This window comes from Ursus maritimus, unplaced genomic scaffold (genome assembly GCF_017311325.1).
Source record: "Ursus maritimus isolate PB19 unplaced genomic scaffold, ASM1731132v1 scaffold_6, whole genome shotgun sequence".
In the NCBI taxonomy this organism is placed as follows: Eukaryota; Metazoa; Chordata; class Mammalia; order Carnivora; family Ursidae; genus Ursus; species Ursus maritimus.
This window is the reverse complement of record NW_024426774.1, coordinates 63,971,554-63,988,232: the sequence shown is the minus strand read 5'-3', so window position 1 is coordinate 63,988,232 and position 16,679 is coordinate 63,971,554. Positions and strand designations below refer to the sequence as shown.

Sequence of the window (16,679 nt, the reverse complement as noted above, 5' to 3'; positions counted from 1 at the left end):
TGTGCTAAATAACCTTTTTCTTTTTAATAACTTGCTCATTAGTTAATCTTTCCAGTCACTTCCCAGTATGAAAAAGGAAATATATGTTTCCCAGATCACAAGACAAGGAGCTAAAAAAGGCAGTTGATGTCACTTATCCTGTGGGTTTGATCTTGATTCTTAGTTGTCCTTAGCTCTTGTTAGGTGTCCAGTGCCCCAGAGAGCATCGGCTAAGATACAGTTGCAGACAAGGTACAAAACCCACAGGGGTTTTGCCTGCTCACATCTTCCCAGTTGTGTCAACCTTTTGTGTTGATTAAATTGCATACAGGATTTGTATTTGTATTTTTGGCCTTCCTCCGTTTCTCTCTCCTTGGGGCATACTGGGATGGGACCGAGCAGGTGCAGAGGTGGCTAGAGGGACTATTAGGGTGGAATTAGTAGCTACTGTTCTGGCCTCCACTGCCATAGGCTGCCTCGGAGACATTGGGCAGGAGCTTTCCAGCCCTGTGCCCTCGCGTTCTCATCTTTAAAATAAGAGAAATGATCCTGCCTCCCACAGGGCTGCCAGGAAGATAGAAGGCACATGTGTGAATGCATTCGGAAAAAGAACCTGATTATCACTTAAGGGTCATCCTATGTATTCTCTTTTCTGTCTGTCCCAAGTTAAGTGTGTCACCCAATATTGCCATACCTCAAACAATTGCCATCTTCATACATTTATTGCCTCCCTTAGTGAATACTTACTGACTACCTGCTTTATGCAAGACTACACACCAGGAATTTGAGAGAGGGAACAGCACGGGGCGTACCCAGACACAGGGTTCCTAACCCTTGGGGATGTAGTCTTGTAAAACAAAGAAAATAAGTGTAAGTAAATTATAGTACCTGGCAGAGAGTGGACTGTTTATCCATGTAAACAGAGTCTTGAAGGGAACGGAGGAGAGACAGTAATTCTGGCTGTAGGGATTGGAAACAGCTGTGTTAGAGCAGTAACTTCTCAGGTGGACCCTGAAGGATGGGAAGAAGGTGATGGGGTGGGGAAAGACCTTTGAGGCAAAGGGAAATTGTGAGTAAAGTGAAGGAATATTGGGAACTGTGGAGTGTGTATGGGTAATGTTGAATAGTCCAGTTTGGCTCAGATTGTGCCTGAGAAAAATAGTAGGCTCTAGAATTAGAAGTGTCACAACAGTGGTTGGCTCTTGTAGGGAGCCTGAAAAATACTCAATGGTTGGAAGGAAGAGAAGGAAAGTAAGGCAAATTCTAGAGAATTAAGGGGCTTAGACTTGATTTTTGTAGATTATAGGGCACTTTTGAGTAATTTTGAGCTAGGAGAAAGTGTGTTTGCAGCCATGCTTCTGGAAGATCAACCAGGGAAAACGTGTCAAGTGAATTGGGTAGTAGGGAAACCCAATGAGGAAGCTCTTGCTTCTGGTCTGCTTATGTGACCATGAGAGTCTGAGTCATGAGTGACAATAAAGATTCCATAGATAGAGTCATCTGGACTCAGATTTGGTGACTAATTGAATACCGGGTAACAATAAGATAGGGATGTCCAAAGACTCAGTGACTGGAAGCAGTTCCGGTGGCATCAGCAGAAATGCAGATTCAGGAAACACGAGCCCAGTTTGGGAGTGGAAGTGGGCAGGGAGATGAGCGTGCTGCGCCTGGCTAGTCGCCACGCTGCTAAGAATTCAGTGAGACCTCGTTTTTCTCTAGTAGTTTTCTTCTTGGTAGCTTGGGATCCTGGAGAGGAAAGATCATGTCTCTTAAGACTTTTATGTCCTTAATAAATAAAATAAAAATAAAAGACTTCTATGTCCTATTACAGTAGAAGTCATTTATGAATATTCATATCATGAAAGAGTCAGGGAGATGGTTTCATCCTCGTTAGCCTTGTAATTAATGCACTGATGGCAGAACTCTTAAATATAAACATTGAAGACACTAGCCTGTTTCAGTGTTCAGCAGTTACTCTGGGTTGTTCCTGCTGCCTGGGTGGTCGCACCATGAGCAGAGTACTGAACAAAACCTTCTCCGGGTTACAGATATCAGTGTGGACCACCCTGATGAGAAGTCCATTATCACTTATGTGGTGACCTATTACCACTACTTCTCTAAGATGAAGGCCTTGGCCGTTGAAGGAAAACGAATTGGAAAGGTGAGTTCACACCAATTTTATACGTTGTGAGACATGATTAAAGTTCACGTCTTAACGTACCGCCACTGAGCACCTTGTTCTCCCAGGAGCTCATCAGAAGCAGGGAAGTAGGCAGAAGCCTCTCTATCCCTAAGAGTGATGGGAGTAGGAGCAGCAGCTGCAGTGTTTAGGGAGAGATTTGAGGGGCATCTCAGACCCAGAGACACTCCTCCCCTCAACCTTACCAGATAATGGGGTATTGGAAATCTGATGAGTTGGCTGATGTCATGGGTATGAAATTCTACTTATCCAGTTGGAAGGGCCCCACTGTTACGCTTTTTTATTTTTCATTTGGCTGATGTTCACCTGCCATATATTTCAAAACACATCAGACCAGATGATATTGTCTTCTCAATGCAACGAGAATGGAAAATTCATGGACATTCATGGGACAGGACCAAGCAAAACAGAGCCCTTTTTGTTTGTCTAGGAATTCTGGAGCCGAGGCAACAGGAGTCATTGAGAATCTTAAACCCTTTGCCTGGGGGTTGGGAGGTTACAGAACCAATTACACTTGAGTTAAGCTGCCATTGCTCACAAGTAATAGCTACAGTCTGAGTGCCTATTAAGGCATAGTTCCTCGAGTTTAAAAATGCTTAGGCCAGAGTAGCATAGGACAGTTTCAAAGCCAGTCATTAAGTGTGCACGTGCTCCTGTAGGGTTATAATCCTGTTTTCCTTACTTGGCAATATGATCTTACTGTTCCGTTTTTCTAACTCTTGTTCACAGGTGCTTGACAATGCTATTGAAACAGAAAAAATGATTGAAAAGTATGAGTCACTTGCCTCTGACCTTCTGGAGTGGATTGAACAAACCATTATTATCCTGAACAATCGCAAATTTGCCAATTCTCTGGTTGGGGTTCAACAACAGCTTCAGGCATTCAACACTTACCGCACTGTGGAGAAACCGCCCAAGTAAGATGCAGATTGGAATGCCTTACCGTTCATGTGGGAAGAGAAATGATGGCAGCCTCAGACCCCTGTTTTCTGACTTCCATGACCTCATCTCTTAATGAGCGCCTCTCCAGGGGCCTGTCTTGCTCCTTTTCATTTGACCCCAAGTGGCTGAGCTCTGTTACCAACCACGCCTTCTGTGAGCCTTCCCAGTAGTTTGTGCCCCTGGTATGCGTGATACTGATACCTGAGAATCCTAAGCAGTGGTACAGGTCTCCAGTTCCTTTTCCCAAACCCTTGTACCTGATGTGTTTCAGAACTCCTTACGCTCTGGATGGTAGAGAAGTAGCTGAGTACATGTATATTGTTTGTTACAAGACTCATAGTGGGCCTGAGACAGTAACCCATTGTCAGGCCTGCTGATAAGTCTGTAGCAAAGTGCGTAACTACGATGTGTTGAATAAAGACAGACAATAAATTGTTTTATATCTATCTGTTAGATCAGTTTTTGCTGTCCCCCAAATTGATTTTTGACTTCTTTTTGAAAATTCTAATTGTCAAATAAGGATTATGGACCTTATCCCTTCTTAGAGTTCGAAAGTCATTCCTCCTTTTTCTGTAACCCAGCTCAGTTGTAAATTCCTTGCTAAGGTCTCTGAAACCCATTGAAAGTCATTTGAAGTAATTCTTGCTGAATGTATCCAGCTGTGCTCTCTGAATGAAGTCCATCGTCCAGGATGTATAGTCTAAACCTTGAATGAAGTGATTAATAAAAGAGTTGTATTATGTCCCCCCAACTATAAATCTCAGTAGCAGCAACCAACCAACCCCACCAAAATTCCACAGTTGGGTGCATTTTGCAGTCTGTGATACCCAAAAACTAATGCACCGTGTTTTCTCTAACATGAGTTCCACATAAATCAGACCAGAGATAAATGGCTTTTAAAATTGTATGGCTGTCTGAAAGATTTTTTTCTCCAAAAGCAAATGAATTTCTCCCCTTGAAGGAACAACATATATATATTTTTTTTCTTTTCCCCTGTACTTAGGTTTACTGAGAAGGGGAACTTGGAAGTGCTGCTTTTTACTATTCAGAGCAAGATGAGGGCCAACAATCAGAAGGTCTACATGCCCCGGGAGGGCAAGCTCATCTCTGACATTAACAAGGTAAAGCTGAGCCATTTGGTCCTGTGTGGGCCTTGACCTTCTGCAGGCTTCAGGTTCTAGGTCTTGATTGCTAGGAGGGCAGTCTGAAAGGGTCCATCCTGGCNTGCTGAACTGATGCGTGACAGAAGTGGCTTGGGTTTTGCAGGGTGTCAAGCAAATACTTGTGGGTTGATCTATCGGAGTTTTGGGAGGGAATGTTAGACTGTCAAACCAGTCTTGGTTCATTCTCTTTACCTTGTTACTCTCATCTGTCCAAGGCAGTCAACTCTAGCATATTTAAGTTGCAGAAGGGAAAACTCGAAACCTTATTTCATGTATCTGGAATCTCTAAAGGTTGGGGCTTAGGATTTTGGCTGTTTCTGTCAGAGAGGCCGTCCAGCAGTTTCCATTTCAGTCTGTTTTGTCTGTAATTACAGAATTTCACAGTGGGCATTATTTCCGGGTAGAAATTTGAAAAATCTAGAACTGTGGTCAGTTTTGTACATTTAGATTATTTTAAGTGGAATTTTTTTAATGTACGATACATTTCATAGAAATTAGTTAACTGTGAACGTTTGGTGAGGATTTGGAGCAAAATGCTCAGATGTGTGAATTAAAAAGAAGTAGCTCAAAAAAAAAGGTGGGTGGTCGTACCTGGCTGGCTCAGTTGGTGGACTGTGTAACTCTTGATCTTGGGGTCATGAGTTTGAGCCCCACATTGGGTATAGAGATTACTTAAATAAAATAAAAAAAAAAAAGTGGCTCAGGATGGGGTGAATAAGAGAGTCATAACATGATTTCTTTCTGAGAACTCATTTATCTTTTTTATGTGATCAGAGCTGTTGAAGGTAATTACTTTGTTTCCTCTCAAAGTAAGAGATTTATAATTGAGTTATGTTGCTCCTTATCTACACTGTTTTGTTTTCCAAATATAACACAGGACTTTCAGATATAGATAGGAAAGAGAGTTCCCATGAGGCCAAACAGAAAACTATTTCTTTTCGCAAGGCCTAAGAGTGAGGGTGGAAACGGGATGACTGAGAAGTACTAGCTGTTGACCGTAGCCGAGGCAAGTTCCTTGGACATTGCAGGAAACTGTCCCTTTTTTGCCTCTGTAGGCCTGGGAAAGACTGGAAAAAGCAGAACACGAGCGAGAACTGGCGCTGCGGAACGAGCTCATCAGACAGGAGAAACTGGAACAGCTCGCCCGCAGATTCGACCGCAAGGCAGCTATGAGGGAGACCTGGCTGAGCGAAAACCAGCGTCTGGTGTCCCAGGTGCTGCTCTAGACCTCATTCGGGGACCTGCTCCCGGGGTCATCTAGAAACGTGGACCATCCCCGAGGGCCGCAGGACAGCTACTTATCAACACCCCCTGTTCTGAAGTAACTCGAGCCCTCTTGCTCACTTCCCATGAAGAGGATGTTTATCATTTCTGATGTCCTTGGTCTTCTGTTTATCTCACTGTTCGTAGATTTGGAAGCAGCTCAAGCAGAGTTTGTTTAGAGCCAGTGAGTGAGTGTGAACTGCTCACATTATGTAGTTTTTAGAGATTTCTCTTACCTTTCATCTTTGGCCATCTGATCCTTCAAGGCAGTTGGACTGGTCACGAAATAAGTAAAAGTAACTTCCCTTTCTCCTTGGGTTCACACAAACTGTCACCTGCTCCAGTCACAAAAGTATAAGGTGCTAGATACGCGCTTACACCCCTCTGTAAAATGAGAAGTTGCTGATTCGCTTTAGGGAGGGCATCTTAGCTCTAGCAAGGAGTGTTAAGTGTCCTAGGGAAGGCGGAGACCAGCAGCTGGCGGGGCTCAAGTCAGTGTGGCTGTAGGACCACCAGAGATTGTGTTCGAGATTCAACCTCAGTCTCTGTTTGTTCCAGTTGGATGGCTTTTTTATTTTGTGTTTGGTGTGGTTTTTTTCTTCCCCCCATTTTTCTGTAGGACAACTTTGGTTTCGACCTTCCTGCAGTCGAGGCCGCCACGAAGAAGCACGAGGCCATTGAGACAGACATTGCCGCGTACGAGGAACGTGTGCAGGCTGTGGTCGCCGTGGCCAGGGAGCTCGAGGCAGAGAACTACCATGACATCAAACGCATCACAGCAAGGAAAGACAATGTCATCCGGCTCTGGGAGTACCTCCTGGAATTGCTCAGGGCCCGGAGGCAGCGTCTCGAGATGAACCTGGGGTTGCAAAAGATATTCCAGGAAATGCTCTACATTATGGACTGGATGGACGAAATGAAGGTAGAACTTGAGTGAGAGGAGGCCAGAGCTGATCCATCAGGCCTTCTCCTTCCTGGCACCCCACCCCCTCCCCCACCGACCACACAGCGCCCAGTGTGCCCTAGCTGCCCACTCTCTAAAGCCACATTACCTGTGGGAAGACTCTTCGTTCAGGAGTTAGATGTGAGGTGTGAAAAAGGTGTATCGAAAACCAGTTCCATAGCCAGAGATGCGCTACAGTGATTTAGATTTAATTTAGGTCTGTCCCACAGTAGGGAATCAATCAGATGATGGTTTTCTGTGTCTTTACTCTTGAGAGTTGAAGTAGCTTTCCATGTGATTGATCTGTGTGTGGGTGGCTCTCGTGGGGAAGGGGCCCAGGAAGATAACGTGGGCAGACGGGAGACTGGTAGCTAGTGTGGGTGGAGTGTGGGTCAGGAACCAGGCGACCCCAGTTCAGACGGTCAGCGCTGGAGCTGTGAAGTCTCCTTGAGCCTCCTTTCTTCGTTTTTAAGTTGGGATCGCTCTGACCACCTCCCTCTTTCGGTTACAGCCAGGATGAAGTGTGGTCACAGGTGTACACGCCATAGGATGGGCTGGTTGGAAATGGCTGCCGGTGCCAGTTTGTGCTTCCCCTTCCTTCACTGACAGCCTGAGCATAGACTTCCAAGCTTTCCTTCTGCCCAGGAAGAGACCTGCTGTTGTGCCAGAGGCCTGTGCCCGTTTGTGTTCTCTGCTGCGGGCGTAGAAGGCTCACCCGTGTCAAGCAGGCCCCCAGCTGGAAGGCATTTAGCTCCATAGCTGGAACAGAACAGGGCAGTCTGTAGACAGTACAGTGAAGCCCCCTTTTATCTCAGCATGCTGTGTTCCTAAGCTCGACCTTATGCGATGGATTTCTTCCTGGGATGTAAGCCCTCGTCTTTTGCTTAACCTCTTGAGCCGTTGCTGGCAGAGGGATAGGGTCACCTCCTCCCATCAGTTTGCCCTCTTACTGTCCCAGATTTATGATGTTCTCAAGTATGGTCTGTGTTGACCTTTTAAAGTAGAAATGTTCATAAAATCTAGCAGGGAGGCACTTTTCATTTTATAAATCATGTTGTACATTAAAGTTCCCAAAATTTGGGCCAGAAAGTTCTTTCAGAAGTAGGAGTGAAGTAGAAATTCCATCTGGAGAGGAAGTCAGATGAGGCCCCCACATTGAGCTGATGGAAGGAAGAAAAGAAAGTGTTAGTGGACTCAGACTTAAACCAAAGAAATTGCTCAGGCCCGTACCAAGCAGGAAGCCACCTGACCCTGTTTTTACTTGGTTCAAGATGTGGTTTGTAAGCTTTCAGCTAGATCCTTCTCCCAGTGACAATCTGAGTATTACTGAGGCACACCAGTAAGCTTTTAACTGAGGGAAACATCCATGGAAGGGGTCAGCAACTTAAGGGAGATTTATTTTTTAACTCTGCAATAACTACAGCATTTCTCTCTTCTCTTCTGGAATATTGTTGCTGCGGTGGTTTCTTCTTTGAGCCCCAGTTCACACGTCCTACCGGTTCCCCTGCTCCCTTTTTTTCTCTTCTGTTCTTAGTGTATTTTTGACCTGTTTATTCCAGGGGAGATGATCTTCAGTTTATTATGTCTCTCCTGATGCAGGCTTTTGGGTTTGTTTGGTTTTGTTCCAGTTTGCTTGTCCTTCTGCCCCCCTAGAGATGCAGGGAGGGTGGGGGGCTGGAGAGAGGGTGCAGCCGGGTTGCCGGCTCTCAGCTTGTCCAGAGAGTACGAGACACCAAAGTCAAGGTTCTCTGCACAGATGTGCCCTCTGTTTTCTCTGGTGCACAGGTGCTATTACTGTCTCAAGACTACGGCAAACACTTGCTCGGCGTGGAAGACCTGTTGCAGAAGCACGCCCTGGTCGAGGCGGACATTGGCATCCAGGCAGAGCGGGTGCGAGGTGTCAATGCTTCTGCGCAGAAGTTTGCAACAGACGGGGAAGGTAAGGATGGGCTGTTGCAGACCTTTCGTCCTCGCCACCAGAGATCCATCTTTATAGAAGTAGATAAGTGGTGTGTGCCAGTGGGCATTTTGAAGTTTGTAGGTTCCCAGTGGCTTTGTCATGGATACACGAGCTGCAGTGGGGTGGCCTTCTGGGTACTTTTTAACTCTGCCAGGCTCTTCTGAAATGAACATGTGTTTCCGTTAAATACTCAAGTACTGCTTGGTTCTGCACGGCGACATTTGGCAGTCACACTTTGCCTAGATCACACTCCATGCATCCAGCGCCCTGGCGTGGCTGCTCAAACATCTCACAGCTCTCACATCTGGTCATACGTACCCTTGTTTAAAGGATGTTTGGAAGGATTTGGTTGTGTTCCTTATACTTGAGAAACGAACGCAGCTGATCTTTTTCTTATGATTTATATGCTTTTTTGGTTCATAAATGACCACTTTGTACTTGGAGCAAAAAGATAACACTTATCATTGCCTCCCACCCACCCACCCATGTCCAGGCAAGGCCCTGGAAGGTTCTCCATTGTCTTATAACATGGCCCTGCACTGAGAATGGAACTGGTAATCTGGCGGTGAGAAAACGAGTGTAACTCACTACTTGCAAACAAGCAGGGACCTGTGCTTTAGCCGTCAGACTCCCACATTCCTTCCTTGCATTAAACAGGTTACAAGCCCTGCGACCCTCAGGTGATCCGAGACCGCGTGGCCCACATGGAGTTCTGTTATCAAGAACTCTGCCAGCTGGCGGCTGAACGCCGGGCTCGTCTGGAAGAGTCCCGCCGCCTCTGGAAGTTCTTCTGGGAGATGGCCGAAGAGGAGGGCTGGATACGGGAGAAGGAGAAGATCCTGTCCTCCGACGATTACGGGAAGGACCTGACCAGCGTCGTGCGCCTGCTGAGTAAGCACCGGGCATTCGAGGACGAGATGAGCGGCCGCAGTGGCCACTTCGAGCAGGCCATCAAAGAAGGTGAAGACATGATCGCAGAGGAGCACTTTGGGTCCGAGAAGATCCGAGAGAGGATCCTTTACATCCGGGAGCAGTGGGCCAACTTGGAGCAGCTCTCGGCCATTCGGAAGAAGCGCCTGGAGGAGGCCTCCCTGCTGCACCAGTTCCAGGCGGATGCCGATGACATCGATGCGTGGATGCTGGACATCCTCAAGATCGTCTCCAGCAACGATGTGGGCCACGACGAGTACTCTACACAGTCTCTGGTCAAGAAGCACAAGGACGTGGCGGAGGAGATCGCCAACTACAGGCCCACCATCGACACGCTGCACGAGCAGGCCGGTGCCCTCCCCCAGGAGCACGCCGAGTCTCCGGACGTGAGGGGCAGGCTCTCGGGCATTGAGGAACGGTACAAGGAGGTGGCAGAGCTGACGCGGCTGAGGAAGCAGGCACTGCAGGACACCCTAGCCTTGTACAAGATGTTCAGTGAGGCTGATGCCTGTGAGCTCTGGATCGACGAGAAGGAGCAGTGGCTCAACAACATGCAAATCCCAGAGAAGCTGGAGGACCTGGAAGTCATCCAGCACAGGTGAGCGGGTGCGCTGCCGATGGTGTCGGGGCCACCAGCTGCCCCCCGTTACCACCTGTGACCAAGGAGGTGAGTACCCTGTTGAATTGCCTTTCCAGATTCGAGAGCCTTGAACCGGAAATGAATAACCAGGCTTCCCGGGTCGCCGTGGTGAACCAGATCGCACGGCAGCTCATGCACAGCGGCCACCCAAGCGAGAAAATCAAAGCCCAGCAGGACAAACTCAACACGAGGTGAGCGTGCAGCTTGCAGTGTGCTGGCTCCCTGTGTGTCGGCCCAGGGAGGGCGGGGTCCCTGGCGGAGCCTTGCTGTCAGGAATTTTCCACACGGGGTCACTGATAATATCACCCTAATGTCACAGCATTGGCATCTGCCTTTCAACATACCCTGGTTTTGCAAGAAGTGTCTTTGGGGTGATGTCATTCAAGGCATCCTGGCACCTGCCTGTCCCCACATCAGAAGTTAAGGTGTTAGTGTGAGGCCTGTACCCAGTGTGGACCATGGCATCAAGGTGGCACTGCTCCTGTCCCTTTTGAGATGATTTCTGGAACAGAATTTAAGCATGTTTTAGACGTATTTGGAGAGTGGAAGTCCTGATAATCGAGTTAGACCTTTGTCCTGGTGTTATCTTTCTGTTGAATAAACACATTTGAATAGCTTGTGGTGGCCTCCGTTCTGAAGATGACTGTCAGGCATTTTGGGTTTGGAAAATATTCATTAGCTGCAGTTCAGGGATAAGAAAAATCCGCATGGCAGAAATGCAGTTACGGAAAAGTAACTGATTCTGTGGGACAGATGTGCGGTCCACACTGGAGTTCCTTGAACAAGTGCCTCTTCATGTCAGGCTTTTTCCATATTATGTCTCGTCTCTGAGGTGTTTTGATGATAATTTGGTATACATACGCTGAGTGAGATGATTTTCCAAAAAGCATTTATTTTCCTAGCAGAGATGGAGAGAAAACATGACAGCTTTGATCTTGACTGTTAATGTCACTGTGTAGCCGTGAGCTGTCAGCCTGTCTCTGACAGGGCTGTGTCCGTGCCCTTGTGCTTACAGGTGGAGTCAGTTCCGAGAGCTGGTGGACAGGAAGAAGGACGCTCTTCTCTCTGCCCTGAGCATACAGAACTACCACCTCGAATGCAATGAAACCAAATCCTGGATTCGAGAGAAGACCAAGGTCATCGAGTCTACCCAGGACCTGGGCAATGACCTGGCCGGCGTCATGGCCCTGCAGCGCAAGCTGACCGGCATGGAGCGGGACCTGGTGGCCATCGAGGCGAAGCTGAGCGACCTGCAGAAAGAGGCCGAGAAGCTCGAGTCCGAGCACCCCGACCAGGCTCAGGCCATCCTGTCTCGGCTGGCCGAGATCAGCGACGTGTGGGAGGAGATGAAGACCACACTGAAAAACCGCGAGGCCTCCCTGGGAGAGGCCAGCAAGCTGCAGCAGTTCCTGCGGGACCTGGACGACTTCCAGTCCTGGCTGTCCCGGACCCAGACGGCCATCGCCTCTGAGGACATGCCCAACACCCTTACCGAGGCAGAGAAGCTCCTCACGCAGCACGAGAACATCAAAAACGAGATTGACAACTACGAGGAGGACTACCAGAAGATGAGGGACATGGGCGAGATGGTCACCCAGGGACAGACCGACGCCCAGTACATGTTTCTGCGGCAGCGGCTGCAGGCCCTGGACACTGGGTGGAACGAGCTGCACAAAATGTGGGAGAACAGGCAGAACCTCCTCTCGCAGTCACATGCCTACCAGCAGTTTCTTAGGGACACGAAGCAGGCCGAGGCCTTCCTTAACAACCAGGTACTGCTCCTCACTTGCCTTTGCGTCCTCCCCGGTACAGCAGGTCCTGCTTGCCCCTTGAGGCTTTCTAGCCAGGCTGCTGCTTCAGAGCACCCTGGGTGGAAACAGGGGTAATTGAGAGGCTTCTTACCCTCTGCCTGCCAGGGCACTGAAAGCCATCACAGCGTAGGGGATGGGCGCTGAAGGTTCCTGCGGCACTGTCTTCCCTGCAGAGTACCGTTCCGTTTCAGCCGCTTTCGAGGATCTCTTATGTTCATGGCATGTCCTCATAGTATTGCATTACATTGGCCATACTCTGTAAGGCAGAGATCCAGTTCGATGATCTGAAAGGTACAGTGAGGGAGGGTTTTTTGTTTGTTTTTTTATTTGTTTGCTTGGGGTTTTTTGTTTTTGTTTGTTTTTTGTGGGGGAACTAAGTGGTTCTGTGTTCCTTGCCCCAGAAGAGTCAGGGAGTTCACCCAATGACACAAGGCAGAAACTAGAGAAAGAAAAAGGCTGGAGATGGTGGCCAACATCAGGGTTGTTAATCTTTTCAAGAGAGAGTTTGAAGAGTATGTTCCCACTGGGCAGTGGGCACATGAGAGGACCCTGGTGGCTGATGCACAAAGCATTGCTTGGTTTCCTTGCCGACTTTGGGAAAAAGTTTAGCCATTGAACCATTTAAGGAAATTTCATACCTTACGGGGTACAACTAGGTTTTTTCCCTCCCAGCCTCTTGTTTTCTCTGATTCGGTAGATTATTTAAGTACAATGGAGCAAGCATTATGAGGTATGTGTTGCATGGAAACTTAGGACATAGGAAAGGTAGCTCGTGTTATTCTGAAAACGGGTCGTATTTCATGGTGTTTCATCCTGCTCTCATTTTGGTTGTCTCTCTTTGAAAAAGGAGTATGTTCTGGCCCACACTGAAATGCCCACCACCTTGGAAGGAGCTGAAGCAGCTATTAAAAAACAAGAGGACTTCATGACCACCATGGACGCCAATGAGGAGAAGATCAATGCTGTTGTGGAGACGGGCCGGAGGCTGGTGAGCGACGGGAACATCAATTCGGATCGCATCCAGGAGAAGGTGGACTCCATCGATGACAGGTACGGCGCTCCGGCTCCTGAGGGAGTCTGGCACCCTGGGACTCCCAGGCCTCTGAAGCATTAGCCACAAGTCCTTGGGACTGTATGAATTTCCAAGTGGGCAGGGTCTGGACAGCTGGTAAACTTTAATCTACCTACCACAGAAAATCAGTGAGCAGCACATGACTGCCTGGAAGTGTGGTTCTCATGGTCAGGCGTGGACAGGTGTCCACAAAAGAAAAGAAACCCCGAGAAGCCGTACTAATACTTAATCAAAGATTTATAAGAGCTGTGATGCCAATTAGCAATCAGGTGTAAGCCATACCCTTCAAGAGCTGATGGGTGTAGCCTGTCACGTGATGGGGCCCCGAGAGTCACACTTCCCCAGCTAAGCCCACATTCACCTTCATCCACGCCAGACTCCTCTGAAGCCTTTCAGGAGGAAGTGGGGAGGCACGGCGAAGTTTGCTTATCCTGAGTACCTGGCAGAGCCACAAAGGAGCATTATCAGGCCCTTCTCAGAAAATTGGCTTGGATAATGCCGTAATAGGATTTTTTCATGATGAGAGAAAAGCCCCTTTCCTCTTCTGCCAAGGCATCTCCAAGATTTGATGCCTTCTTTTATTTTTGTTTTCTCAAGTATTTGCAGTTAGGATTTTTCTCCCTGACTGAAGGCCAGTGTACTGTTTGCAACCCTCATTCTCACCCTGCCTTGCCTGTTCCTGAAGTGGGAGGTCATGGCAGGTCAGGGTTTGGATGCACCAGGACAGGTGGCTCTGGTCTGGCCAGTTGCATCCTGGTTTAGCCCGTCTGGGTCAGTCTCTGGCCTCTGTTCTACCCGATCTTCTGTGGTCCCAGTTTGGGCTGGATTTAAGGGCTCATTGTGAAGCTGATGTCATCGACAGACAGGCTTCTTTCCTGGCTTTCAAGTACAGTGGAAAGGAAGAACTTCTTGCTGAGAATGTTTCCTTGCTTACGATATCCAAGAGGGTCTCCTGGGACCCTGAAATTTTTATGATACGGAGTGAAAGGGGGAATTACTCCCTCCCCGTGAAGACTGAGGTTTTGGCTTTAGCACTTCCAAGCGTTTTCAACTGATTCAGAGCCTCAGCCATATCTTCGAAGAGTGCTACTGTGGAATAGGATATAACGTATATTATCATTTCGTATCTGTTGCTCTTCAAACTACAAAAAAGAAAAAAAAAAATCCAGCAAACCCTTGAGTGAGTGTGAAAAACAAAGATTAGGCAAGGTATTGTTAACTTAGAGAAAAAGAATTTCCTTTCTTCCTAATGTTCAGTCTTGAGTTATTTTGTGCATACAGCACGTCATGCTCGTCTGTGTTAGACGCGTACAGCTGGTTTCCTGAGGGCTGACTTGGCCGTTAGGGACACGTGCTTCCAGGCAGGCGTGCAGCTGCCTTGCGCTTTGCTGCGTGTGTTCATACATCCCCTGGTGCTGCAGCTGTGAGGGGTTTTTGGAAGCAGGTGATGTTGTCAAGACTGGAGACTCCTGGACGGGAGAGAACGTTTCAGCAGCCCTCCGTTGTGGTTTAACCTTACTTTTGCCCTTGACTCGGAGCCTGGGCTCCTGGGGTTCCAGAGCCGCCTTAGGATTTCTGTTGAAGAAGAAATGGAGCATATTATCCATAAACAAAAGAAAGATGGAAGGGGGAGGGGGCTTTCCATGGATCAGCCCTCAGGACGACTACATTTTCCTCAGCTCGTGTTCACTGAATTCTGGTTTCACTTTCATATCCTCAGAGGCCTCCCGATCAGAAACTGACCCCAGAGGATTCTTGTCTGTTATCAAAATACACAAACATGTGAGTTCCAGGTGCTGCGGGGCCATAAGCTAAGTGAATATCTGAACACTCAGATCTAATCCCCTGTCCAGAAACATTCTGATGCTCTTGTAAAGCTGTTTTCATAAAACACAAAATCATTATCACGTGCTTACGTTCTGGAAATCTTGTCGACTACCACTGAGTTTGTTGAAATGAAAAAATACTAGAACAAAGACACTGGCTCTTAACAGATGTGGGTGGGGTGCGAGTGACCTTTAAAGTGCTCATGCCTGGGTGGAAAGGAGCCTGCTGTCCAAGCCCGCCCCAGGGCGTGCGAATGGGTGAGCTTCCTGGCTGGAAAGAAGTTCCAGCCACAGTGTAGTCCTGGGAGAGCAAGGAAACGGGATCCGGCTTCGAAGAGCCAGACCCCATCTCCCAGGGGAAAACGCTTTGGTAGTATCCATCTGTTTTACTCAGGTACCTGTGGTTCTTGACTTTTTACAAGAACCAGAGTGAGACCTAGCATCTGCCTCAGTTTGAAGTAGCTTCCGAGTCTTATACAGGGGTAGAGGGTGAGAAATGGAAATAAAGCAACAGAGTTAACCTTGCCCCAAACAAAGAACACCCTTAGGACTGTAGGAAACTACGGCCAAGTTTTAGAAGGTCCTTCCCTATGATTAAATCCACGATCCAGCTTGAAAGGCCTTCCCCAAACGCCATTGGTTGCTGCCGCTGGTGAACAGTGAAGCCCCATTCACTTGTCTCAAGGGTTCTCTGAGTCAGCAACAGGTGTGCTGCCCCTGTAGCTGTTTTTCACACTGCAGAGCGTGCCCTTGAGACGCCATCACCATGCTCTCTCGGAGATCTGCGTCATTTGGATATGGGGCCCCACGTCACCGTTTGACCTTTCCCTTCTAACTGGTCCCACTAGAAGAGAGAGACTGCCCGGCCAGAAATCTGTTGGGCATGTGTGAGGGTTGACTGTGTAAGCTACCGTCAGGATTCTGTCTGGTTGTGTTTCTGCGTGGGAAGACTTCTCAGACAGTGTTTGAATTATTTTTATTTCCACCATTGCCATGAGCTTCAAGGGTGCGTGTCCTGTTGTAGCTGCCAGTTTCTGATCCCTCCTCGCCTTCTGAGCACTTGGGTGTGACACTGTGGAAGGGACCTGGGTCTCTTATTGAAGACCTTTGACTAAAGGCAGGACCTGCATTTTCGTGCCTGACTCCAAATTACCTTCCTCCTGAAGATTGGCTTTTTATCTTCTTACAACCCCTACAAATAGTGACTGGAATTTGAGGTTTGGGAGCTTAAACTTTTTTTGGACATTCCTTCCCCACCCACATTTTTAGACAGTAATTCCTTTAGCCCAAATTCACTAACAGTCTTTAAATAAATTTTTTTCAAATTTTTGGTATCTGAGAAAGGGTATCAATGCCGTGAAGAGGCTTTGGCCTTTATTTTTTGTTGTTATAAAAGAAATAGAATGTTAAAAATGTTGGGGAAGAAGCTACAGCCTTTAATCTTAGCCCTGGCACGTTTTAGTTTCTGCTTTCCGATCTGTGCCTTGGGGTTTTATGCCCTTGAACGTGCATATACTATTTCCATTTAGCATTATTTAAGAAATATTTTTCTATTTTTGCGTTTTACCTAAGTGATATAAAAATACTAAGGTCCCTTTTCCCGAAGCTATGAAACCTCTTTCAACTAAAAAACATTAGAAAGGGATTATGCGTGTCTAGCATATACCTGGCAGTATTATTTCCACTCGTATTATTCTAGTTGTTCTGTAGGCACTGACGCCCTGTAGGAGCAGAGAGCATTTCCCTTCGGTTCCCCGGGCAGATGACGGCTGCTGTGTTGCCACGATCAGTTTTGCCAGCATTCACTGAGGGCCGGGTCCCCCACTGTGTCACTGTAAGCTCGCTCTTGCTCCCGAGGAAGGTTCTTAAAGGTCAGACAGCAGCTGGTGCCCCCTGAGCTGCTCGTGGCATCGTAGAGAGTCAGAGGTTGTGTTCTTCCTCATCCCTCCA

At 47.7% G+C, this 16,679-nt stretch overlaps 1 protein-coding gene across 3 annotated transcripts in view; it reads left to right on the top strand.

The window, feature by feature from the left end:
- Positions 1-16,679, top strand: part of SPTBN1 (spectrin beta, non-erythrocytic 1) — a 139,597-nt gene that overhangs the window by 85,903 nt on the left and 37,015 nt on the right. For all 3 annotated transcript variants that reach the window (XM_040623478.1, XM_040623477.1, XM_040623479.1), the window contains exons 7-16: positions 2,028-2,140; positions 2,909-3,096; positions 4,125-4,242; positions 5,340-5,498; positions 6,167-6,469; positions 8,276-8,429; positions 9,108-9,978; positions 10,077-10,211; positions 11,036-11,792; positions 12,679-12,881. In XM_040623478.1, the coding sequence (XP_040479412.1) occupies positions 2,028-2,140; positions 2,909-3,096; positions 4,125-4,242; positions 5,340-5,498; positions 6,167-6,469; positions 8,276-8,429; positions 9,108-9,978; positions 10,077-10,211; positions 11,036-11,792; positions 12,679-12,881 (3,001 nt within the window). The remainder of the gene's footprint in view (positions 1-2,027; positions 2,141-2,908; positions 3,097-4,124; positions 4,243-5,339; positions 5,499-6,166; positions 6,470-8,275; positions 8,430-9,107; positions 9,979-10,076; positions 10,212-11,035; positions 11,793-12,678; positions 12,882-16,679) is intronic.